The following is a 26,635-nucleotide window of genomic DNA, read 5'->3' as shown; positions in this document are numbered from 1 at the left end:
ATTCAACCCCACAGTATAGTTTGTAAGAGTCATTGGAGACATGCCAAATGTCTCCTCAAGAAGTTATTTTTACATGTTATAGTCATACTGGATGGAAACAGGGCCACTGTGTCTGTGCCAGCCATTGTATTCACCTTGCATTCCCATTGACGGCCTTCAGACATTAGACATAATTTAAAGCAGCCAATTAAGCAACCAGCCCGTGCATCTTTGGGATGTGGTAAGACACTGGAGAATCTGTGGATAAGCTAGTGCCACTGAGAGAGCATCTAAACTATACATAGACAGCACCGGAGTCAGGATTGAATGTGAGCCATGGGTGGCAGTCACATCAGCTGCATCACTGCTGCCCCAATGTGATCTGATGCAATGTTTGCATGACAATGTTCCCGGGGCTTAAGCATATTACAACACGAAAGGAACTTTTTATATTTTTATGATTTCTGAAGTTGATGACTTCTGGAATCTGCTGTGACATTTCTAAAACATTCTTTATAATTTTCTATATTTTTCTGACTCTGATTTAAATTTCATTTTCTTACGCCAGGTCATTTCTATGATCTGGAGGAAAGCATGTTAATAAATAAATGGACAACTTACAGATATTGCCCTGTTCAATGCAAGATTTATAATTATTATTAAACTAAAGGACCGTTTTCTGAAATCATGAAATATAAGGTCAATATAAAAATCCACTGATAATAAAACTCATAGATCATATAAAAATTAGGTTGCATTAGGCTTTACAGTACAGACAAAATACTTCCCCTTTACCCTAATTAAATTCATAGCTTTGTAAGATTAATAAATGGTGATGGTGCTTTTGAAGTTATCCCCACTACATTTTATAAGTCTTGCCATATGTCAGTTTACAGGTGGGGGTATTAAAATGTGTAATACTGGCGCTTGGCTCTTGGACTTCCAGATTACGCCCATACAACTTGCTTCATTAAAGATGTGGCTCATTGTTTCCAGTGTTTTTTAATAGGCCTTGTAAAATCTGGGTGCTATTATCTATGAATGGTATTTAAGGAAAGCAAACTTTTATTCATTTTCTAAGATAGTTATAATTTTATCACAGAGCACAAAATCAGGCCCTTCGGCTCAACCCATACATGGCAATCATGATGCCTCATTTAGGCTAGTCTCATTTACCCAAATTTGGCTCCTATGTTTGTTAAAAGTCATAATTGTATCTGTTACTACAGCTTCTTCTGGTAACTACCCTGGATATTCTGGGAATCCTTGCCTCCCACTTCCAACCTCAATCTTGCTGGGTTAAATCAACCACACAACACTCCCTGGTCTCCATAGGATAATCACAGAAAGCTAGAATGGATTTGTTCAAGAAAAATCCTCTCTGATGAACTTGAATGAATTATGCAAAAACATCAGCAATGATCCAATTGACCAGTGGGACAATTTTGAAAGGTTGAAGGCCTACAGCTGCTCATATTTTCTTGTGACCTGCCCTGGGCCTCAACTTCTCTTCAGTTCCCCACAACTCCCAATTCCCTGATCTTTCAAAGATTTGTCTACTGCCTCTATAAATATCTGCAGGATTTGGTCAGGCTGGGGAAGAGGCTAAAAGAAATCGATACTCATATAGAAAAAAGTTTTACATGTATACAGTATTCTTTGTTCTAGTACTGCCCTCAAGTGTTCATTTGTGAATTTGCAGTGCTTAGATCGGGAGAACCATTGATGCGTATTCTCAGGACCCCATGGCCCACAATGATATTGTAATCTCAGTCACCGAGGCTGACCTCAGAAGATCCTTTCATAAGGGCGATCCCTCGGAAAGCATCTATACCTGGTCATGAACTCTAAACCCGAGTGGACCAACTGGCTGAAGTTTTTGCAAACATCTTCAACCGCACATTCCTGAGGTCCCCACCTGCTTTAAAAGGGCAGTAATAATACCAGTATCCAAGAAGAGCAAGGTGATGAGCCTCAATGACTACCAAATTGTGGCACCAATGTCTGTGGTGTTGCAGTGCTATGAGGGGTTGGTTATGGTGCATATCAACTCTTTCCTTCGCAGGAACCTGGACCCACTACAATTTGCCCACTGCCACAATAGATCAACAGGGGATGCAATCTCCCTGGCTCTCCATTTTGTACTAGACCAATTGGACAATAAGAAGACATACTTTGGGCTGTTGTTCATCGACTACAGTTTCATCTGCTCCAAACTTGTCACCAAGCTCAGGGAATTATGTGTCCGTGAATCACTGTGTCCTTTACAACTGGATCCTCAACTTCCTCATCGACAGACCACAATTAGTACGAATTGGCAACAACACTTCATCCTCAATAACCATCAGCACTGGGCACCTCAAGGCTGTGTGCTCAGTCTCCTGCTCTACTCACTCTACACATATAACTGTCAATATAGACACAGTTCCAATTCCATCTTTAAATTTCCTATCCAAGAATCTGCCTTCATCGAAGGGTTGGTAGTGGAGAGTCAAAAACTACAGATTCTTGGGTGTGCATATCTCTTAAGACCCGTCCTAGACCCAGGCCATCGTTGCAATTATAAAGAAAGCCCATCAATGCTTCTACATAGAAAATTGAGGTTATTTGGTATGTCAATAAATACTCTCTTAAACCTCCACAGGTGTACAGTAGAGAGCACAATGACTGGTTGCATCATGGCCTGGTTCAGCAACTCGAATATCAGGAATGAAGGAAAATAGAAAAAAAAGTGAATTTTTCCTGGTCCATCACATGTACTGACCCCACCATCAAAGAGTAGGAGGTGACACCTCAAAACGGCAGCCATCATCATCAAGGACCCTCACCACCCTGGTCAAATATCAAACTACAAACTGGCTTGGTTGTATTTACAATGTGAGAATCTAATCATCTATTGTCGACATTCAATGGCCAGGTCACTTAGCATCGATCTTCTGCAGGGTGGGTGGGGGATTGGTGGAAAGTCACCATTGGGCAGAAACGTAACCAGATTAGCAAAGTAAACACTGTAGCTACAAGATTAGGTTAGAAGTATTTGTGATGAGTAACTAATCTTCCATAACCCTGGGGCAAAACCATAATTTACATGCCAGGGGACCATGATGGAATAATTGAATTGAATAAATTTTATTAGCCAAGTATGGATACATACAAAGAATTTGCCTTGGTGCTTTGCTCGCAAGTAACAACACAATATACATTAAACAATTAAGAATAAAACATTATCATTTAAACATGAAAAGAATGAAATAAAATACCAGAGCAAAAGGGGGCTAGACTTTTGGCTGTTGTAGAGCAACTGCTCGCGGAAAAAAAGCTGTTTTTATGTCTGGCTGTGGCAGCTTTGACAGTCGAGTCGCCTTACAGAGGGAAGTGCTTCAAAGAGTTTGTGGCCAGGGTGAGAGGGGTCAGAGATGATCTTGCCCGCTCTCTTCCTGGCCCTTGCAGTGTACAGTTCATCGATTGGGGGGGGGGGGGGGAGGTTGCAGCCAACAACCTTCTCAGCTGATTGAACGATGCGCTGCAGCCTCCGGATGTCGTCTTGGGGGCTGAGCCAAATCAGACTATGATGGAGAAGGTGAGGACAGACTCTATGGTGGCAGTATAAAACTGGACCATCATTGAATGTGGCAGATTGTGTTTTCTCAGCTGCCGCTGGAAGTACATCCTCTGTTGGGTCTTTTTGACTGTGGATTCGATGGAGGCCCCCCATTTAAGGTCCCTGGAGATGATGGTTCCAAGGAACTTAAATTACTCCACAGATGTGACTGTGGTGTTGTTGATGGTGAGGGGAGGGGAGGAGGAGCTCTCCTAAAGTCTACAATCAATTCCACTGTCTTAAGAGCATTGAGCTCCAGGTTGTTGCGATGGCACTAGGACGCCAGCTGTGTCACTTCCTGTCTGTAGGCAGATTTCTCTCCATCCTGCATCAGTCCAATCAGGGTTGTGTCATCCACAAACTTGAGAAGCTTGACAGAGGAGTCCATGGAGGTGCAGTCATTGGTTTTGATAAAATAAAGGAGGGAAGAGTACGTAGCCTTGCGGTGCTCCTATGCTGAGGGTCTGCAGGTCCGATATGTGCTTTCCCAGCCTCACATGCTGCTTCCTGTCTGTCAGGAAGTTGGTTATCAACTGACAGAAGGGTTCAGGCACAATCAACTGGGAGAGTTTGGAGTGTAGTAGCTCTGGCACAATGGTGTTGAATGCAGAGCTAACGTCCACAAACAAAATCCTTGCATAGGTCCCCTGGTGGTTTGGGTGCAGGAGGATGAAGTACAGGCCTAGGCTGACTGCATCATCCACTGATATATGGCTCATGCTTCATCTGGGGGAAAGAGTCCATGTGAGCTACATTGGCCTTATCAGCCATCTCAACACAGGATGGATGCAAGTCATTCACTACCACAATAAAGTGCATTCTAAAATATCATTTTTAAAAGCTTAAATCACAATATCACTCAATAATTGCTTTTTGATCCTGTTGACACATTTCCTTGTTTGATCACTGTTTTTGAAACATTCAAGAAATGTTCTATAAATAAGATCTCAAATAATGGAATATATTTTGAATAGTGTAATTTAATTGTATTCATTCTGCGAGCTGCATAGTGGGCATTGTGCCTGCATATAGAGAATCATAATGAGAAAACAAATATTTACATAATATTTAACTCTCTCCCTCCCACCCACACTATTAACTATATTAATCCATCATTGTGTTGTTTCTTTTGGCAAAAAGCATTATCTTATAATGAAATATCATAAATATTTTATTTTCCAAAATTTGTGGAAGGAAACAATGACGTGCATGATTTCCCTTATTGATAACTTCATTTTATGTCTTCAGACTGTAATGATGCTGGCACTCAAAGAATTAAGGGAGCCCAAAAGATAGGTAACTGAACATTAGCATTAGTCTTCTGCAGTTTGGTTATTTAAAATAAACTTTGCAATATTATTGTGCAGAAAATGACCATTTATCTTGTTATAAACCAATTAAATTTGTATTTGTTACAAAGATATTCAATTCAGTTGTTTGATTCTTAACGTATTAAATTGGACTTAATACTCAATTTTGTTAAGAGTCAGGAAGTCATGATGCAGCTTATATGACTTTAGTTGAGCCGCATTTGGAGTATTGCATGCAGTTCTGGTCGCCTCGATGCAGGAAATATGTGGAGGCTTTGGAAAGGATGCAGAGGAGGTTTACCAGCATGATGCCTAGATTTGGTGCCATTAGCTTAAAGGGGAGATTGGACAAACTTGGATTGTTTTCTTTGTAACGCCACAGGTTGCGGGGAGACCCGATAGAAACATATAAAATTATGAGAGGCATAGATAGGGTGGGTCAGAACCTTTTATCCTTGATGGAAATATCAAAACGGAGAGATGAAGTAAGATGGACAAAGCTTAAAGGAGATGTGTGGGGGAAGTTTTTTTGAACGGATATTGGTGAGTACCTGGAACACACCACCAGGGATGGTGACAGAGGCAGATATAATAGCGGTATTTAAGAGACTTTTGCATAGGCACATGGATATGCAGGAAATGGATTAGGGTCAGGAAGATAAAAATTGGTCTTGGCATCATGTTCAACACGGACATTGTGGGCCAAAAGGGCCTTTTCTTTGCTGTACTTTTCTAGGTTCTTTCTATGTTTTACGAAGGAACTCTTCGATTTTCATTTTCCACTTATTTAATGGAAACATAAAAAATGTAGTTATCAACATAATAAATTATGCAATTGATAGTCAAAAAGTTACAAAAAATATTGGTGATCGATTTAATCCCTTTCCAAGACTAAGTTTTCTACACATCTCAATAGAATGTGTGTAAATGGCATAAATATGGCATGGCTTTACAGTGCAAGTAAAAGTAGTGTAAATAAAATGTGCAATCTTTTTGGCACTTCACTGAGTACATATCAAGCAAATAAAGAGTGCAAGACAATATTTACAATGTCTGATCCCTGATCTTCTCCAATGAGAAAAAGCTATTTAATCTAAATAATAATAAATATTATTTTGCATTCTAGGCTGATAGAAAACATTTAAGCTATAAAGAGTTCTCGACATATTTCAGGAGAGTCTCTCCTTACGTTATTTGAGACATCTAATTTTGGCAAGGTAGATATCAAGAGGAGTACCGATATTGGTTATTTCTGTTCTGTCGTAGCTGAATATATGGCATGTCAAAAATTAACTTTGAACATTTCAGAAAGCACAATAGTTTAGAGATGCAGCATGCAGCACCTTTGGCCACCTAGTCTGCGCCGGCCAGCAATCACCCATACAGTAGTTCTATCCTACACACTATGGACAATTTTCAGAAACCAATTAACCTACAAACCTGCACATCTTTAGATCGTGGGAGGAGCACCTGGAGAAAATCTAGTCACAGGGAGAATATCTGCACGGATACCCATAATCAGGATTGAATCTGGGTCTCTGGTGCTGTCAGGCAGCAACCCTATCACTGCGCCACTGTGCCGTGCAAGGTAGTGGACGCTATCAGTCTATTAACGTCAGTCACATGTTAGCCTGATTATAGCAAGGGGAGATGTAAAAAGTTTCTAATTTATAGTATCCTTAAGTGTTGGAGTCAAAATAGGATTCACTTTGGCACAGATTTTCCAGCATTGTGAGATGAACACAAATATTAACCTGGATTTTCCATTATTAATTGTAAGGAAATAGAGAAAAATTGTGAACTTCAGCTTCCCAAAGACAAGAAGAGAAATAGAAGCAGCACAGGTTAGTTACAACAATCTTACCTTCTGCTCAAATAAGTAAATAAATTAAGTGTCATTATATGTATTAATTTTAAATAAACAAAAGTCTGAAGCATGTCAGAAATTTTGAGATTTAGTGTTATGTAAACCAAAAGAGATGTTACAAAATAGCCTAATTAAATCTGAAATTTCATGAAGACGTAACAAATAGAAACAGCAGCAAGCCATTTGGCCCCTCATGCCTGCTCTATCATTCAGTATGGTCGTAGCAAAACTGTTGCCTCAACATGACTTTCCTGCACTAACTCCAGATTGGCAAGGGCGAGGTCATGGAGTCATGCAGCACCTAAACTTGCTCTTCCTTGCCAACCATCCACACGAAATTTCAGCAAATTGTGGACGTGGCCCAGACCATCACAAACCAATCTCCCATCTATTGAAGATAGCCACAAAAAACTGGAGCAACTCAGCGGGACCGGCAGTGTCTCTGGAGAGAATGGGTGACGTTTTGCATCGAGACCCTTCTTCTCTATTGACTCCATTTATATCTCACGCTGCCCAGGCAAAGCCAGCAGCATAATCAAGGATGGGTCGCACCCTGGCCACTCCCTCTTCTCTCCTCTCCCATCAGGCAAAAGGTATAGGTGTGAAAACACACACCTCCAGATTCAGGGAGTTTCTTCCCAGTTGTTATCAGGCAACTGAATCATCCTACCACGACCAGAGAGCAGTGCTGAACTACTATCTACCTCTTTGGTGACCATCAGACTATCCTTGATCGGACTTTGCTAGCTTTACCTTGCACTAAATGTTACTCGCTTATCATGTATCCATACACTATAAATGGCTTGATTGTAACCATGTATTGGCTTTCCGCTAACTGGATAGCATGCAACAAAAGCTTTTCACTGTACCTCAGTACATGTGAAAAATAAACTAAACTGAACAACCAAGGCTCAGCTTCAGATGATCCAAGGCTCTGTTGTCATAAAATGGTTATTTTCTATTTTCAGTGTAAATGAAGGGAACTACCATGGTGGGGGAAACTTTAATAAATAATCTCTGTAAAAAAAACATTGTTCTGGCTATCAATTACATGCATTCTGGAGTGAAATCAGTAATCCTGCACTAGATTGTTTATTGTTTTATTAATAAGATAGGTAGCTTCATAACCAACTGAAATCTGATTGAGGATAACAAAAATAGATAATACCACAAATTCCATTTGCATAGCATACTTCATTTAAATTTCAAACTTGCATTTAAAACTTGAACAAGCTTAAAAGAACTGTGGGTTAGTAATTATTAACACTAGTACTGTACCAGTGAGAGCCTTCATCACAATAATATATTTTGCAAATCATGCATTTGCATCATGATGTACACGATGGCAACAACATTCATACACCACCTTTTCTGTACTTGCAGGAAGCTGGATCAATATTATGTTCTTTATCTTCATCCAGTCTGTCTTGCCTCTTTGTGACAGCAGCATAAGCAGAACAGCTCAGATGACAAAACAGACAAATGTCTGCAACAAATGTTCCAGATGTTAACACAAAAATCAAGGAATCATTTTTTTGGTAGTAATACTTCCCATTTGAGATAAGTTTTTGTTCGTGACCAAACTGGTCAGACTCTTCTGTGGTCCAGCTAGTGGAATACAAGACTTTTTTCTTGGGGGTTGAAGTTTATTTTTGTTCTTAAACACTTGATTAGGATCCAGCTTATTAATGAAAGCCATGTCGTCATCTGCTATCACATTGGAATTGTAGGTAATAGGTTTGTACATATTGAACCATTGCTGAAAATATAGAGAATATGTTGTGAAAGCCTATTCACTTGCACTAAAATGATGTAGAAAAAATACAATAAGGAAAAGCTGAAATCATTGGCACGATACCAAAACCCATCACAGTTGTAATTTCTTAATGTACCAATATTTTGATGCTGACAAATCTGAATGATTGATTTGATAGTACTTGTCACGTTATTCCAGCTTGAGCATCAGAATTCTGATTCCATGCGTCAAACACTAAAAGATTCCAATGAATTTAATGAAGTCTTTTTGAATAACCTGATTTTGATAGGGCATATTGGTTGAGCCACAAACAGAAAATTCACCAAAATGAAGTTTAGAATGTCTCTTTGAATTTATGAAACCACCTAAATGAAATATCCCATTTGCACATCATACTTTGGATCAGCATCATTCTATTCAATTGAAAAGAAACTTTACTGCTTTTACAGCACATTAAATGTAACAGTTCCTACCTTAGCCTGAGGACTAATACCATATTTTGTTAGTGCATACTGCCATTGGGGTAGTCCCAAGTGAATGAGCATAAGTCGATAGTAGCTTGTGAATGTATCAGTTAAAAAATGCCAGTAAAGTGCTCTATCCAGGAACCAGATTTCAGCACAAGAAGATACAACTCCTGTGGAAAAAAAGGTTATCTATAAATGACCAGGACATTTGATTTTTTTCCATCAAAAAAAGAAGCTTTTTAAACGTATTAAATATGTTTGACTAGGGAGAAATATAAAATCGAATAGCTATAAATGGTTAACATTGCTTCAATTTTATATCTTTAGTTACTTTATCTTAAAGATACATTTTGAGATTATAATAGAATCTTGTAAATATCAGATGTCATTACTAAGCTACAATAGGTTTTGGTGTGAAATGTTGATAAGTAACAGCAGATGCTGGAATCTTGAGTAAAAATACAAAGTGCTGGAGCAACTCAGAAGGTCAGGTAGCATCTGTGGAGGGAATGGGCAGGCGACATTTAAGCTTTTTGGATCCTTCTTCAGATTGATGGGAAAAAGTGGAAAAAGGGTTGGGGGGGGGGGGGGGAGGGGCAAAGCCCCACAAATGATAGGTTGATACAGATGAGGTGAGTGGATTGGTGGAGTAAATTGGTGGAGTAAATAACAAAGCCGAGAGGTGAAAAGGAGTCAAAAGGTTGCCAGCTAAGGAAAGAGGATTAGTAAAATGTGCAGCTGGAGGGAAAGAGGGAGGATAAAAGAGTAATATGAGTCAGGGATGGGAGATGACCTTACAGAGGAGTGGAAAGGAGCAGAGTGACGAGGATGGTAGAAAAAAAAGTGTGCACACCAGGTGGGAGGGGGAGTGGGTGTGGTGGGGGGCTTGGCCAGAGGAAAGAGAGGAGGTGGGTAGCAGGGGCATTACTTGAAATTGGAGAGTTCAATATTCATACCATTGGTTGTAGATTACTCAAGTGGAATACGTGGTCTTCTAGAATGCATATGGCCTCACTCTAGCAATTAAAGAGGCCAACTTCAGAAAGGTCAGTATAGGAATGGGAAGGGGAGTTCAAACTGTTAGCAACTGAGAGATCCAGTAGGACATAGCAAACAGAGCGCATTAAGGTTATTCGTTTTGGTTTCGTTTGGTTGTCTCGTCTACGCTTGGTCTCGCTGACGTACCTTTGCCATCCTGCTCCTCCTATCGCTTTTATCTATGAACTTTAGCTCCATTTTCTTACCTCTAACTGCCCGCTTTAAAGTAATCAAACAAATATCCTCTACAATTTATAGTAATCTTGACATTACCCTATCAGAGAAATTCCACTTTATCCATTCACAACCGCCTGTGCCAGTTCTGATGAATATTCTTTGACCTTAATTATGAACTATAGAAACAAGGAATTGCACATGCTGGGTTACAAAGGACACAAAGTTTAGAATTATAGAGATGACTAAAAGATCCTTACTTCCCCTTGAAATTGTAATTGTTTTTACAATGAGTATACACACAGCTATAATCACTGATATCTACAACACATTGATTAGATTAAAGATTACCTGATTGGGTGTTTTTGTAAACAAGGCAAACTCTCCCATTTCCATCACAAGAGTCCAACTCAAAAATCCGACATTGTGAATTAAAATGTGGTTTCGTGATCGGTTCTTCTTTATCTTAAGAAAAAGGATTTATTAATACAAAAGTTTATTAAATACCACATTATGTTTAGTTTAGTTTAGAGATACAGTGCGGAAACAGGCCCTTCGGCCCTCTGAGTCCGCATCGACCAACGATCCCCGCAAATTAACACTATCCTACACACAGCGGGGACAATTCACAATTATACCAAGTATACAAACCCAAGCCAATTAACCTACAAACCTGTACATCTTTGGAGTGTGGGAGGAAACCGAAGTTCTCAAAGAAAACCCACGCAGGTCATGGGGAGAACATACAATCTCCGTACAGGCAGCACCCCTAGTCGGGATTGAACCCGGGTCTCCGGCGCTGCAAGTGCCGTAAGGCAGCAACTCTACCGCTGCACCACTGTGCCTCCCTTATAATTTGTATCTTATAATTGAGAGTACCATTAATTGCAAGTGAAGCACAATGTTGAGAGACACCAGTCAGTAAGAAAACTTACGCCATAAGTAATTTAGGTTTAGAGATACAGCATGGAAACAAGCCCTTTGGCCCAACAAGTGTGCCATCGATCATCCTTTTACACTAATTCTACGTTATTCCAATTTCTCATTCACTCCTTACACACTGCAGGAAATTTACAGTGCTCAATTGACGTACAAAGCCATGTGCCTATCTGATGTGGGCAAAAATTGAGCACCTAGAGGAAGCCCACAGAGTCACAGGGAGAACGTGCACACTCCAGACAAACAGGATCTAAGGTCAGAATCGAACCTGGGTGTCTGGTGCTGTGAGGAAGCAGCTCTACCAAAGGTGCCACTGTGCCATCCTAGTGTATGATAGGTACGTTACTAATAGTTTGGCTGAACTGTAAAGTATGAAGTGGCCAGACTGCATTTTTTGAGGAAATAAATTTGAGAGAACAATGAACTTGAACTGCAATATATAGGACTACCAGGGCGTGGAATACAACAATAGCTAGATTATGGTGCAAGTCTATAAAACATTAGTCAGGCCATTGAAGGAGTACTGTATGGAGTTTTGATCATTTCATTGTAGGAAGGATATGCTTGCAATTGCACAAGGACTTGCATGGGGTGGAGCATATCAGTTATGAGAAGAGATTAGATAGGCTGGGTTCCCCCCCCCCCCATGGAACAGGGAGGATCTGATTGAAGTATTCAAATTATAGAGGGGTACAGGAAGGTAGTTTTTTTATTTTTCCCCCTCAGTAAATATGTCCATAACCAGTGGGCACAGGATTAACCTAAAGGGTAGGAGATTTAGAAGAGATTTGAGGAAGAATTTTCTTTGCATCTGGAGGATGGTTGAATTTTAGAATAATTTGCCTGGAATAGGTGATGGAGGCAGACTTAAACAAGATTAAGACTACTTACCTGAAGTCCTAGACACAAGTTATAGAGTTAGTCACACAGCACAGAAACAGGCCCTTTAGCTCATCCCGCCCAACACACTCCATCTACACGAGTGCCTGCGATTGGCCAATACCTCTCGAAATCTTTCCTATCCAATTACCTGTCCAAATATCTTAAATGCTGTTATAGTACCTGCAGTATGTCCATAAACTTATCTCAGATTCCTATTAATTCATTCCCCTCACCTTGGGGTTGTAGCACCTAGACTGTGGAACAGCATCCCTCTCCCCATCAGAACTGCCCCCTCCATCGACTCCTTTAAGTCCAGGCTCAAAACCTATTTCTATTCCCTAGTGTTTGAGGCCCTCTGAGGGGGCGCTGTAAACTGTTTATGTGTTGTTAGGTTTGTGTGCTATTGTATGTTCTTTTTTAGTACCTGCACTGATGTACAGCACTTTGGTCAACATGGGTTGTGTTTAAATGTGCTATACAATTAAAATTGAATTGACTTAAACCAATGTCCTCTGGTTCTTGATTCCCATACTCTGGAGAAAAGACTGCATGCACCCAATCTATTCCTCTCATACATCTCTATAGGATCACCCCTCATCCACCTGCACTCTCCAAGGAATGAAGTCCTAGTTGCACAACTACTGCCTATAGCTCAGGCCCTCAAGTCCTGGCAACCTCTTCCTATAACTCAGGCCCCGAAGTTTACAAAGTAAGTGGTGAAAAATGGGATTAATACAGATATGTACTTCACTGTACAGACATTGAGGGTCAGAGAGCTCATTTTGGTATTGTATCTCTATGATTCTAAAATGGGATAGATTTAAATATGGGGATCCATGAAGTGCTGTGTCTGATCATTAGCAGCAGAGTAGCATAACTGGCAATACTATAGCTTGAACTAATCTTTCCAATTCCCATTTAATTACCAGGCCTATCTTCGTTCAAAACATGCCAGAAGCAACACCAGGTGTCCATAAAATTTAAAAGCCAAAGCAGGACCATTGCAACACAGCACTCCCTGCATACAAAGTGACCGAAGTAGCATGCTATAACACGAGAAAGATATGATAGCAACTTGATATCGCTGGATTAGGGGTACAAATATCTGTTTAAAACCTGAGACACGTTCATTGTAGTTGAGGAAATTATACTCAGACAATTTACCACGTAAATTTGTTATTTCATGTAAAAAAACAATAATGCTGAACCTACCAGGGTGCTGAAATAAATAAAGAAAGGTGCACTAATATCCTTTCGCAAAGAAATTCTGATATTGTTGTGTTGTATGTCCGGTACATGATGCCAGACTTATAGCTTATAGATGCTAAATCACGAAGGGGTTTTCTTTAATTTTTTTTAATAAATGACTACAAATTTCCTATGAATGGACTCATTTTTCCCAACAGGTTTTAAATGTTGGTGTTTGTCTAAGTTTGGGGTGATATTTTCCAGTCTGCCACATGCTCTTGTGCCTCATTGTGGACTACCCATGGAGCCAAAGGACCCAAATGAACTCATGCCAGGCTTCCCAGTTCTCAGGCTGCGAAATCTGTACCAGACCAAACCTGCAATTTTGCAATTCTTTTCAAAATAAATGACAAACACTGGCTGCCTGAAAAAAAATTAATCTGTCGTGCAATTTAAATGGATTTATTTTCTCTGTGTGTTCTTCTAGAGTATAACATGCCAAGATAAAACTTTATTAAAAACAACTATGTGTTTACAAGAACAGGTCTCAAGTGTATAATTGTGTATACTGTTAACATTGTGACAATCTGTGACAATTAATCATCCTGGGGTGGGGATTCCATGGGTATCGAAGACAGTTTATGATTCTGTGAATGCCGCAAGTTCACACTGCTGGTGTGAGGCAGTGTCCATGCTGCACTTGAAGCACCACCTCCCCAAACACCCCTTAAATCTTGACTGCACAGTACCTTCATCCTCTGTATCACTTTCTAGGTCTGCCAAAGTGGCTGCATTTGGCAAGCTGTAAATGGATGTTGTGCCCAGTCGACAGAGTGCTGAAACACTGTTGATTAACATTGTTCCCAATTGCATGTTACTGCCTAAGAAAGACATATAATTTTATTTGTCAAATAAAACAAAACATTTTCACAATGTTCTATGTGGTGCAATAGAGTTTACCTAAATACTACTTGCTTTATAATCTTCTACTTATCCCAGCAAGGGAAAATGAAGCAAGACTCAAGAGTAGACACAAAGTGCTGGAGTAACTCAACAGGTCAGACAGCATCCCTGGAGAAAAAGGATAGGTGACTTCAAGTCTGAAAAAGGGTCCCGACCCAAAGTGTCACATCCATTTTCTCCAGAGATGCTGCCTGGCCCGCTGAGTTACTTCAGCACTGTGTCTCTCTAGGGTATAGATCAGCATGTGCGGTTCCTTGGGTCTACAAGAGTTAAGAGTGGTAAACTGCTGTTTGCACAAGCATAAAGTCATAGTGATACAGCGGAAGCTTTACAAACTGGAAAGGGTAAAATTTTGGTCCAAATTTTGGTCTCCAAATTTGAGGAAGGATATTCTTGCTATTGAGGGCATGCAGCGTAGGTTTACTAGGTTAATTCCCGGAATGGCGGGACTGTCATATGTTGAAAGACTGGAGCGACTAGGCTTGTACACACTGGAATTTAGAAGGATGAGAGGAGATCTTATCGAAACGTACGATTATTAAGGGGTTGGACATGTTAGAGGCAGGAAACATGCTCCCAATGTTGGGGGAGTCCAGAACAAGGGGCCACAGTTTAAGAATAAGGGGTAGGCCATTTAGAACTGAGATGGGGAAAAAAAATTTCAGTCACTGAGTTGTGAATCTGTGGAATTCTCAGAAGGCAGTGGAGGCCAATTCTCTGAATGCATTCAAGAGAGAGCTAGATAGAGCTCTTAAGGGTAGTGGAGTCAGGGGGTATGGGGAGAAGGCAGGAACGGGGTACTGATTGAGAATGATCAGCCATGATCACATTGAATGGCGGTGCTGGCTCGAAGGGCCTAATGGCCTCCTCCTGTACCTATTGTCTATTGGTACAGAGAAGTTTTACGAGGATGTTGCCAGGACCAGAGGGTCTGAGCTATACAGAGAGGTTGAGTAGGCTGGGACTCTATTCCTTGGAGTGCAGGAGGATGAGGGGTAATCTTATAGAGGTGTATAAAACCACGAGAAGAATAGATCGGGTAGATACACAGAGTCTCTTGCTCAGAGTAGGTGAATCGAGGACCAGACATAGGTTTAAGGTGAAGGGGAAAAGATTTAATAGGAATCTGAGGAATAGCTTTTTCACACAAAGGTTGGTGGGTGTATGGAACAAGCTGCAAGAGGAGGTATTTGAGGCAGGGACTATCCCAATATTTGAGAAACAGTTATGCAGATACAAGGATAGGACAGGTTTGGATGGATATGGACCCAACGCAGGCAGGTGGGACTAATGTAGCTGGGATATGTTGGCCGGTGTGGGTAAGTTGGGCCGAAGGGCCTGTTTCCACACTGTATGAACCTATAGTCACACTATGACTCTATAGTAGGTCATTGCTGAGGTAGGGTTGTGGAGGATGGTTCAAGAGCCTGACGATTGATGAGAAGAATCTTTTCTCAAAGCCCGGATGTAGGGTGTAAGTTGCAACAGGAGTTAAAACTGGCATGTAACAAAGGTAATGCCACTGTGTTGATGGGGGATTTCAATATGCAGGTAGACTGGGAAAATCAGGTTGGTTCTGGACCCCAATGTTCAATAGATTCAGGATCAGTTCCTGCAGATTGGAGGATAGCTAATGTTATCCCACTTTTCAAGAAAGGAGCGAAAGAGAAAACGGGGAATTACAGACCAGTTAGCCTGACTTCGGTGGTGGGCAAGATGCTGGAGTCAATTATTATAGAGGTAATAACGGTGCATTTGGATAGCAGTAAAAGGATAAGTCCACGTCAGCATGGATTTATGAAAGGGAAATCATGCTTGACTAATCTTCTGGAATTTTTTGAGGATGTAACAAGTAAAATGGATGAAGGGGAGCCAGTGGATGTAGTATATCTAGACTTTCAGAAAGCCTTTGATAAGGTCCCACATGGGAGATTGGTGAGCAAAATTAGAGCACATGGTATTGGGGGTAGGGTGTTGACATGGATAGAAAATTGGTTGGCAGACAGGAAGCAAAGAGTAGGAGTAAACGGGTCCTTTTCAGAATGGCAGGCAGTGGCGAGTGGAGTACCGCAAGGCTCGGTGTTGGGGCCGCAACAGTTTACCATATATATTAATGATTTGGAAGAGGGAATTAGAACCAACACTAGCAAGTTTGCGGATGACACAAAGCTGGGTGGCAGTGTGAACTGTGAAGAGGATGTTAGGAGGTTGTAGGGTGACCTCGACAGATTGAGTGAGGGCAGATGCAGTATAATATAGATAAATGTGAGGTTATCCACTTTGGCGGCAAAAACAAGGAGGCAGATTATTATCTCAATGGTGTTAGGTTAGGTAAGGGGGAAGTGCAGCGAGACCTGGGTGTCCTTGTACACCAGTCACTGAAAGTTGGCGTGCAGGTACAGCAGGCAGTGAAGAAAGCTAATGGCATGTTGGCCTTCATAACGAGAGGATTTCAGTATAGGAGTAAAGAGGTTCTTCTGCAGTTGTATAGGGCCCTGGTAAGACAACATCTGGAGTATTGTGTACAGATTGGGCTCCTAATTTGAGGAAGGACATCCTTGTAATTGAGGCAGTGCAGCATAGGTTCACGAGATTGATCCCTGGTATGGCGGGACTGTCATATGAGGAAAGATTGAAAAGATTTGGCTTGTATTCACTGGAGTTTAGAAGGTTGAGAGGGGATCTTATAGAAATATATAAAATTATAAAAAGGACTGGACAAGCTAGGTGCAGGAAAGATGTTCCCATTGTTGGGTGAGTCCAGAACCAGGGGCCAGTCTTAGAATGAAAGGGAGGAAATTTAAAACTGAGGTGAGAAGGAACTTTTTCACCCAGAGAGTTGTGAATTTGTGGAATTCTCTGCCAGAGGGCAGTGGAGGCCAAATTACTGGATGGATTTAAGAGAGAATTAGATAGAGCTCTAGGGGCTAGTGGAATCAAGGGATATGGGGAGAAGGCAGGCACGGGTTATTGATTGTGGACGATCAGCCATGATCACAATGAATGGTGGTGCTGACTCAAAGGGCTGAATGGCCTCCTCCTGCACCTATTTTCTATGTTTCTAAAACTGGAGCCAGCAGTTCTCGGGCTCCTCCATTGTCTTTCTCATGGTAGCAGTGAGATGCAAGTATGGCCAGAGTGGCATGGGCTTTTGATGATATTAGCTGCTTTTTGGAGGCAACGCTCCCTGTAAACTCCTCAGATGGTGGGGAGGTCAATACCAGTGATGAACTGAACAATGACCACCACTTTCTGCAATCCTGCACGTCCGAGTTATTAAACCAGACTGTAACGCAACTACAGTAGTCAGTGTAGTCTCTACTGTACGCTGTAGGTTCAATACAGTATTCAGCAACATCAAGAGTAAAATTCTTACTTGTAGTAGCATAACAGGCCTGTAAATGCAATATACACACAGATATTATGAACAAAAACAACTCAATAAATTAATAACCACAATACCAGTGCAAAAACCAGGCAGCCCTTGGTGCAATCAAGACAGTCCATAGAAAATCACAGTTGTAGTTAGTGTTGTGGTGTGTCTAAGAGCGTGATGGTTGTTGGGAGCAAGCTATTTTTGAACCTATTAGTTGCAGTTTTCAGATGGCTCGAAGTGCCAAATATCCTCCTCCTGCACCTATTTTCTATGTTTTTTCCTGATGGTGGAAGCTAGAGGGTAATGAGTCATCCAACATGAAAACTGGCCCTTTGCCCAACTCATCCATGCAGACCAAGATGGCCCATCTAAACTAGTCTCATATCCCTCTAACTCTTTCCTATCCATATACCTGCCCAAGTGTCTTTTAAATGATGTTAAGTACCTGCCTCAAATATCTCCGCTTGTAGACCATTTCATATACCTACGACCAACTGAGTGAAAAGGTTACCCCTCACATTCCAATTAAAACTCTACCCACTCACCTTAAACCCATGTCCTCTGGTTTCTAACCTGTGTAACATACTGTGTGCATTCACCCTCATGAATTTACAAACCTCTGTAAATTACTCTTTACTCTTCTGCACCCCAAGGAGTAAAGACTAGCCTGCCCAATCTTTCCCTATACCGTAGGCCCTTGAGTCCTAGCAACTTCCTTGTAAATCTTCTCTGCATTCTTTCCAGCTAAAGGACATTCTTCCTATAGCAGGATGACCAAAACTGAACACAGTATTCCAAATTTGGCCTCACCAGAGCCTAACATTAAAAAAAAAAACAAAAGTCAAAAGCATGAGAATAGCTCATGGCTTGCTGGTAAAAAACAGTCAAAAATCGTTGTCGAAATGTTGCTTCTCCATCCCCCCCCCCTCTCCAAAGATACTGCCTAACCTGGTGAGTTACTCCAGTATTTTGTGTGTCAAAGAAATATCCCAACCCAAAACATCACCTGTCTATGATGCTGTCTCACCTGCTGAGTTACTCCAGTACTTTGTGTTTTACTCAAAGAAGAAAACAGTTGACTTGCAGGATACTGCCATGTCTGGCCTTTGCCAATTGCCATCATCATGTGGGGGTAGCATAGAATATCAATAGTAATTAACCAAGTATTTACCAAGTTTATAATATACACATTTAAAGTAACAGGGTTTAATTTGCCTGGGCTCACTTCATAGTGAACAATTCAGGTGACACATAAGCCTTTCAATCCCCAATGTATTGTCTTTAGTTGTAACACTATATTTTGCACTGTTTATTTTTTGTCTTTGCACCGCCTCTTGTACTTGTGTATGGTTTGATTGTACTCATGTATGGCATGATTTAACTAGATAGCACGCAAAGTAAAGTTTTTCACTGTTCCTCGGTACATGTAAAGATGATAAATAAAAGCCAAAACCCTGGGTGTTAACTTACCTGTACCCAAGTTTTTAACTTTATGAGGTCGTCCATCTCGGACTTGGCCCCTTAGGCAGTTTCAGACAGATTATTTTCAATAACTTATAAACTACAGGGTATACAACATTTTATCACGATATAAAACTTTATTAAAAACCTTATTGTTCATCTTTACCATTTTTAATTCTTATGTCTCAGATTGAAAGTGAAATAGCCTTCATAAACATCTCCTGTTATAATTCCACTTGCTTGCTTATTAAAATGCAGAAATGCCATCACAGGCAGGGGAATATAATTATAATACAAGTTTGTACTGGAAGTTTTCATTGTAAATGTGGGCAAAAGTTACAAAAAGGGAACAGAATATATAACATTAAGAATTGTATATTTCTTTATATGCTAGTACAATAAGCACAGTCTTCAATCACCACGTCACCAAGTTTCTATAATCACATCTTGTCCAATACCACGGAAAAACAACTAATAGAATGCAAAACTATTTTACCACAATAGTCTTACCATCAAATTTGATACTCCAGGTCATCAAAAAACCATCGGTCATTAGATAAAAGTTCCTCAGATCCTCTGGGAGTGAACAACAGTACTTCTGTATAAATGTAATAAAGATTATTGTTCTATAAGACTGATAAAATTATAATTTGTTTATCATTGAAGTATGTAAAAGGCCTAATATATTGTTTCTAAGTTGTTGATTGAAATTGGTTGAAATGCTACTAAAACTCCAAGCAAATGCTCATGATAAATCGATGACCATGTCATTTTATGTCAACCAAAGTGGCATGTGATATAATGTAGAATTCATAATTTCAGGGGTACTAGTCAAAAAAATGATTTTATTACATGGTATTCTGGGATTGCAAAGGAAAATTCATATCTGTGATTCCACCCATTTTTGTAAAACCCATAAACTAGTAATATTTAAAAATCTTTTTCCCTCCCCCCCTCCCCACAAAGGATTAAACGGTATAATGCTGTAGTGCGGAGTGCCTGATCTAGGGTTAGTAACAGTGCGTCGCACTAGAAGAGGTGAATGTCCCATCATTTGGTCTTCCATTCAACATAATGGTTCTACAACCTCCAATCTCACACTCATCTCCATCTTTTACATTCCTGGCAACATTTAAACTATTAGTTTATCTCCCTCTCTTCCTCACCCCCAGTGTAGGCATTTGGTCAAAAACAAAATATTGTGGATGCTGGAAATCTGAAGTAAAACAGAAAACATCCCGAGAGAGAAATGGTTCAATATTTTCAACATTTTCTGTTTTTATAAATCCATTGCGAGATCTGGCTGGAACACAAAGCACCTCTGAATTCTACCTGCAGCTGCCAAACAAGTCACTATTCCAACATTATTCTGGAGTACAGAGAGGGACCACAACTTTTCTTTGCTACGGCCTTATTCACCTTTGCATTCAATAAGTATAACATTATTTGAGTTAAAGAATTACTGAATTTGAGAAGTGCAGTTGGTTTCAATTAACATGACTGCAATACAGTAGACAGAATTATTTTTTTAACATGGGAATACATCTCCCAAACAATCAATTGATACCCCAAGGTTCTGATCTAAAATGGCTGAAATAACTATTTGGTAGACCCAAAATGCTGGAGTAACTCAGTGGGCGGGACTGGCAGCATCTTTGCTTGTCCCGCTGAGTTACTCCAGCATTTTGGGTCTACCTTTGATTTAAACCAGCATCTGCAGTTCTTTCCACTGAAATAATTATTTGTTTTATAATTTAATGGGAGAAGCTATTATTGATGTCGAAACTACTAACTAGTTTAAATTGCTTAAGAGTTAAAAAATGGCTTAACTAGTTAAAAAATGGCTTAAGAAAAGAAGGAAATGTGAACCAACAAGGCTAAATGTAAATCTAATTTTATATTGGAAGTTGGCAAAGAAAACCTCAATAAGACAGTTAGGTCAAGCAAGGTGCTTAAAAGAGATAAAGTACCAGATTATTATGGAGATAGATTAAAGTGCGCTTTATACTTAAGAGGCACAATGGCATTGTGACAGCACAGGCAGGATAATTGATGGGGTGGCGTCATTCCTCGGCCAGGTTTCGAATGAAGACCATTAAGCCAAGCTAATCAGTCACTGTATGTTCACAAATGGTAGCTTACTTCACAAGTGAATAGGCATTCTAGAGAGGGATGCAGAGGGGTAATGTTAGTCAATCCTATGGTTGAATCTCCTATAAAAGTATGAAATTGCTCACCTGTTCCCATGAAACAATCATATGACGTTCTGCTGGCTCCTTTTCTACATATCTAACTTCTGTCACACCAGGTCGACTTTCTAAAATAAAAGTTAAGAGTAAACATATTTGGAGATTTTTTTTATTGTAGTTTTACCAATTTGTTAACTTCAGCTGTCTTCATTTGAGTGGAGCAGAAGAGCATCATTGTTAAATATAGAAACAATGAACTGCAGATGCTGGTTTACAAAAAAAGACACAAACTGCTGGAGTAACTCAGCAGGTCAGGCAGCATCTTTGGAGAATATGGATAGGTGATGTTTTGGGTCAGAGCCTTTTTCAGAATGATTATGATTGGGAGGAAAACTGGAAGAAAGAAGGAGCAGGACAAAGCCTGGCGAATGACAGATGGATATAGATGAGGGGCTTTTTTGATAAGTTGATGGTTAGATCCCTGTGGCACTTTATTGGTCACAGACCTCCAGCTCAAGTTACAGCCTTCCATCACAACCCTGTGTCTTCTATTAGAAAGCCATTTCTGAAATCACACGACCAAGTCATGTAAATTTGAATTCATGTGAATCCTGTAAATGTTATTTTTATTGGTCAGTCTACCATGAGGGACTTTATAAATACCTTAATGCAATCCATAGAGACAACATTCACTGGCCTACCCACAATGATTGCCTTTGTTACTTCTTTAAAAAACATAATTAAGTTTGCAAGACATAACTTTTTATGTGCCTGGGCAAAGCTATGTTGACAGTGTTTAATTAGTCCATCCTGTTGCGGATGCGAGTAAATCCTATCCCCAAGGATTCTCTCCAGTAACTTCCGTACCACTGATGTAAGGCTCACTAGTTTATAATTTCCTGGGTTATTTCTATTTCCTTTTGTTTTTAAAACAACAAAGGAATAATATTAGCAACTCTACAATCCTCTAGGACCTTGTCAGAGGCCAAAGAATTCAAAGATCTTTGTCAAGGTCAGCAATTTCTTCGCTTGCATCTCTCAATAAGGCTAGGATAGATCCCACCTTAATGCTCAAGAGATCCAACATCACCTCCTTTGATCTCAAAATGCCCTAGCCCACGAACATATACTCCACACTGATCTCTCTTCTTCCATGTCCCCCTTCATGCTGATGGGTGATGTAAAGCACTCATTTAGTATCTCGTCTACATCCTCTTGATCCTGAGCTTAAATGACCTCCCTTATTCTACTTTCCCCATTACTCTTGTTTTGAATGTATGCATACAAATCATTGGGATTCTCTTTAATCCCACCATCTTGCATGGGTATTTTTGTCAATCCTAATTCCCTGCACGTGTTCTTTCCTTTTAACAATTTAGATGAAGGAATTAAATGCAACATCTCCAAGTTTGCAAATGACGCAAAGCTGGGTGACAGGTTGAGCTGCAAGGAGGATGCGATGAGGCTGCAGGGTGACTTGGATAGGTTGGGTGAGTGGGCAGATGCAGTATGTGGATAAATGTGAGGTTATCCACTTTGGTGGAAAGAACAAGAAGGCGTCAGATTAGGTGTCAGATTAGGAAAAGGGGAGGTGCAATGAGACATGGGTGTTCTTGTACATCAGTCACTGAAAGTAAGCATGCAGGTACAGCAGGCAGTGAAGAAAGCCAATGGCATGTTGGCCTTCATTGTGAGAGGATTTGAGTTTAGGAGCAAGGAGGTCCTACTGCAGTTGTACAGGGCCTTGGTGAGACCACACCTGGAGTATTGTGTGCAATTTTAATCTCCTAATTTAAGGAAGGACATTATTGCTATTATGGGATTGCACCATAGGTTCTCAAGGTTAATTCCAGGGATGGTGGACTGATATATGATGAAAGAATGGATCAACAGGGTTTGTATTCATTGGAATTTAGAAGGATGAACGAGAATCTCACAGAAATATATAAAATTCTTAAGTGATCGGACAGGCTAGATGCATGAAAAATGTTCCCCATGTTGGGGGAGTCCAGAACCAGGAGCCACAGTTTAAGAATAAGGGGTAGGCCATTTGGGACTGAGATGGGGAACAGGTTTTTTCCACCCAGAGAGTTGTGATTCTGTGGAATTCTCTGCCACAGAAAGCAGTGGAGGCCAATTCACTGGATGTTTTCAAGAGAGTTAGATATAGCTCTTAGAGCTAATGGAATCTAGGGATATGGGGAGAAAGCAGGAACAGGATACTGATTTTGGATGATCAGCCATGATCATATGGAATGGCGGAGCTGGCTCGAAGGGCCGAATGGCCTACTCCTGCACCGATTTACTATGTTCCTGCTCCATTGATATTCCTCAAAGGGCACTGCTCGATTTTATATCTTTCCAAACCTTCTTTTCCTTTTTCACCATAATGATATGCTGGCTAGCTTGCCCTGAATACACATAACATACACATAACATAGCCTTCCAGGCCAGCCTACCATACGGGGTTTACCAAGGCTGTGGTAAACCCCACGTCGACACCATCTATCGCACTTCCCACATCAATCTTCTTGATTGCCTCTAAAAAACCGTAATCACATTCGTGAGACACAATTTCCCATGCAAAGGGCCATGCTGACTATCCCTCATTAGTCCAAATACATGCATATCCCACCTCTTAGAGCCCTTTCCAATAACATCCTTCTTTAAATTCTTTCCTGCTTCCTTTATGTTCTTCAATGGGCGTTTTCGGATTTCAGCTTTCTACACCTTGTATGGGCTTCCTTTTTCTTTTTGACTAAACTTACAATATCTCATCATTCACAGTTCATGAACCTGACCATCAGTATCTTTCAAACTTGAAGGTATTGGGATGATTCAGGAATTATGGAATGATGTGGCAAGCAGGCATTAATTAAAATGAGACAAAAAAAAAGACAGTGCTGGAGTAACTCAACGGGTCAGGCGGAGTTCTGGCAGAGACACTCTGTCTTTTTTGTAAACTAATATCTGCAGTTCTTAAAGAGAACTGGTCTTCAAAAAAATGAGAACTGGTCTTCAAAAAAAAAGAATATCTGTTCAGTTTAACTTGCACGAATATTTTAAGGCCATCAAATCTAATCAACCAGTGTGACACATTATGATTCTGTACCACTTAAGCTATAAAGGGAGAATAGATGAATTATTCTCTATTCATCTATTCTCATTGAAACTCTAATGATGCGATCAGGGATGACATTAGATGGCCAGCTCCTGTATTAACAGATTGTTAAAGACGTATCATTGAATACACAGCTCAGGATATGTCTAGATGTAGAAACATGGACCTGCAGATGCTGGTTTAAAAAATAAATCCGGAGTAACTGACAGAGAAAGGAACTTAAGTGGCAGGGGAGAAATAGGTGCGAGTCCAGTGGTGTACAGGGAGGAGCAAAGTGGAGAGAGAAAGAGGGTGAGGGGAAGAAAGGAGAGGGGAGGGTTGTATTGGAAGTTACCTAAAATTGGAGAATTCAACGTTCATACCGTTGGATTGTAAACTACTCAAGTGGAATAGCAGCTTTAAGAGCTGCTAAGTAGAGCACCTAAAGATAGCGGAATCAGGGGGTTTCGGGAGAAGGCAGGAACGGGGTACTGATTGTGAATGATCAGCCATGATCACATTGTATGGCGGTGCAGGCTCGAAGGGCTGAATGGCCTACTCCTGCACCTATTGTCTATTGGAATGAGGTGCTGTTCTTCCAGTTTGCGCTTGGCCTCACTCTGACAATGGAGGAGACGCAGGACAGAAAGGTCAGTAAAGGAATGGGAAGAAGAGATAAAATGAGAGATCCGTTACGCTTTAGTGAACCAAGTGCAAGTGTTAGGTGAAACAGTCGCTGACTCTACGCTTGGTCTCGGCAATGTACAGGAGGCCACACCAGGATCACAGGATGCAGTATATCAGGTTAGAGGTGGTGTCCACGAACCTCAGTGTCACTTGCTAGGACTGCTGGGGTCCCTGGATGGAGGGCAATAGGTTCAGATGTTACATTTCCTTCAGTTATAGGGTAAAGTACCTGGGGAGGGTGTGGTTTGGGTGCAAAGCGATGAATGAACCAAGGAGTTGCAGAGGGAGCAGTCTTTGCAGAAGGCAGAAAGGGTTGGAGATGTGAAAATGTGGTGGGATCATGTTGGAGGTGATGTAAATGTCAGAGGATGATGTATTGGATGTAGAGACTGGTACATCTGTGGAAATTAGAAACATAGAAAATAGGTGCAGGAGTAAGCCATTCAACCCAGCAGCGCCATTCAATATGATCATGGCTGATCATCCACAATCAGTACCCCGTTTCTGCTTTTCCCCAGATGCCTTGATTCCGTTAGCCCTAAGAGCTGAGCAAAATCTGACTCGAATTGAAACTAGAATTAACGTCTGAGGCTGAAGATCCTTCCCAGTCTGTTGAATGGGACTGTCGTATGTTGAAAGACTGGAGCAACTAGGCTTGTATACACTGGAATTTAGAAGGATGAGAGGGGATCTTATTGAAACATATAAGATTATTAAGGGGTTGGACACGTTAGAGGCAGAAAACATGTTCCCAATGTTGGGGGAGTCCAGAACCGGGGGGCACAGTTTAAGAATAAGGGGTAGGCCATTTAGAACAGAGACGAGGAAAAACTTTTTCAGTCAGAGAGTTGTAAATCTGTGGAATTCTCTGCCTCAGAGGCAGTGGAGGCCAATTCTCTGAATGCATTCAAGAGAGAGCTAGATTGAGCTCTTAAGGATAGCGGAGTCAGGAGGTATGGGGAGAAGGCAGGAACGGGGTACTGATTGAGAATGATCAGCCATGATCACATTGAATGGTGGTGCTGGCTCGAAAGGCCGAATGGCCTCCTCCTGCACCTATTGTCTATTGACCTAAAACGTGAAGTGTGTGTTCCCCTTTCCACACACGCTGCCTGACAGATCGAGTTCTTCCAGCATTTTTTTGTTTGCGTCTACTTCTTCCCGCCCGGACAGTTGCTGAGCCCGGTTTTCAGCTGCTGTTCCCCATGGTAACCGCAACCGCAACCGCAACCGTCCTCCACTCACTCACTCACTCACCCAGTATCCTGGTTACGCCAAAAGTCAGCCGGTCTACCAAGTCTTTCAAATTCATGATTTTATCGTCTTCCATCCTGGCCCGGAGCTCTTTTCCCCACAACTCTACCTCGCGGCGAGCACACACATAAACTTGACAAAACAAAATTTAACGCGATTTCCACAGAACTGCAACCTTTCAGTCTCCCTGCCCACAACCGCCTACTAATGCAATGCGCAGTGAGTGCATGCGTTAAACCCAAAGCCTTTTGGGAAATGTAGTTCGAGCACCTCCACCTCCCTCATTCTCCGTGCTTACCGTCTGCCGATGCGCAGTGAGCGCATGCGTCACACCCAAAGCCTTCTGGAAAATGTAGTTCTCCTCTACTCTGCAGGAGACTTCGACCGCCGGCACATTCGACGCC

At 41.0% G+C, this 26,635-nt stretch overlaps 1 protein-coding gene across 4 annotated transcripts; it reads right to left on the bottom strand.

The window, feature by feature from the left end:
* Positions 1-3,151: 3,151 nt before the first annotated feature.
* tpgs2 (tubulin polyglutamylase complex subunit 2) lies at positions 3,152-26,615 on the bottom strand. 4 transcript variants are annotated; one of them, XR_013549515.1, is made up of 8 exons: positions 26,235-26,438; positions 21,239-21,318; positions 19,512-19,599; positions 13,951-14,082; positions 10,544-10,657; positions 8,987-9,150; positions 8,124-8,516; positions 3,152-4,306 (listed from the first exon to the last, which is right to left on the bottom strand). XR_013549515.1 is itself a non-coding variant. In XM_078430521.1 (7 exons), exons 2-7 carry the CDS (start codon positions 21,257-21,259, stop codon positions 8,277-8,279), a joined length of 759 nt encoding a protein of 252 aa, XP_078286647.1. In that variant the 5' UTR covers positions 21,260-21,318; positions 26,530-26,615; the 3' UTR covers positions 3,152-8,276. The 4 variants fall into 4 exon arrangements, 3 of the variants coding, with proteins under 3 accessions (XP_078286647.1, XP_078286540.1, XP_078286726.1); XM_078430521.1 differs by lacking the exon at positions 26,235-26,438 and adding an exon at positions 26,530-26,615 and having other exon boundaries at positions 3,152-8,516; XM_078430414.1 differs by having other exon boundaries at positions 3,152-8,516.
* Between the last annotated feature and the right edge of the window lie 20 nt (positions 26,616-26,635).

The sequence above is a fragment of the Rhinoraja longicauda genome, chromosome 1 (assembly GCF_053455715.1).
Source record: "Rhinoraja longicauda isolate Sanriku21f chromosome 1, sRhiLon1.1, whole genome shotgun sequence".
In the NCBI taxonomy this organism is placed as follows: Eukaryota; Metazoa; Chordata; class Chondrichthyes; order Rajiformes; family Arhynchobatidae; genus Rhinoraja; species Rhinoraja longicauda.
The sequence above is the reverse complement of the archived record's forward strand: the minus strand, read 5'-3'. Positions and strand labels throughout refer to the sequence as shown.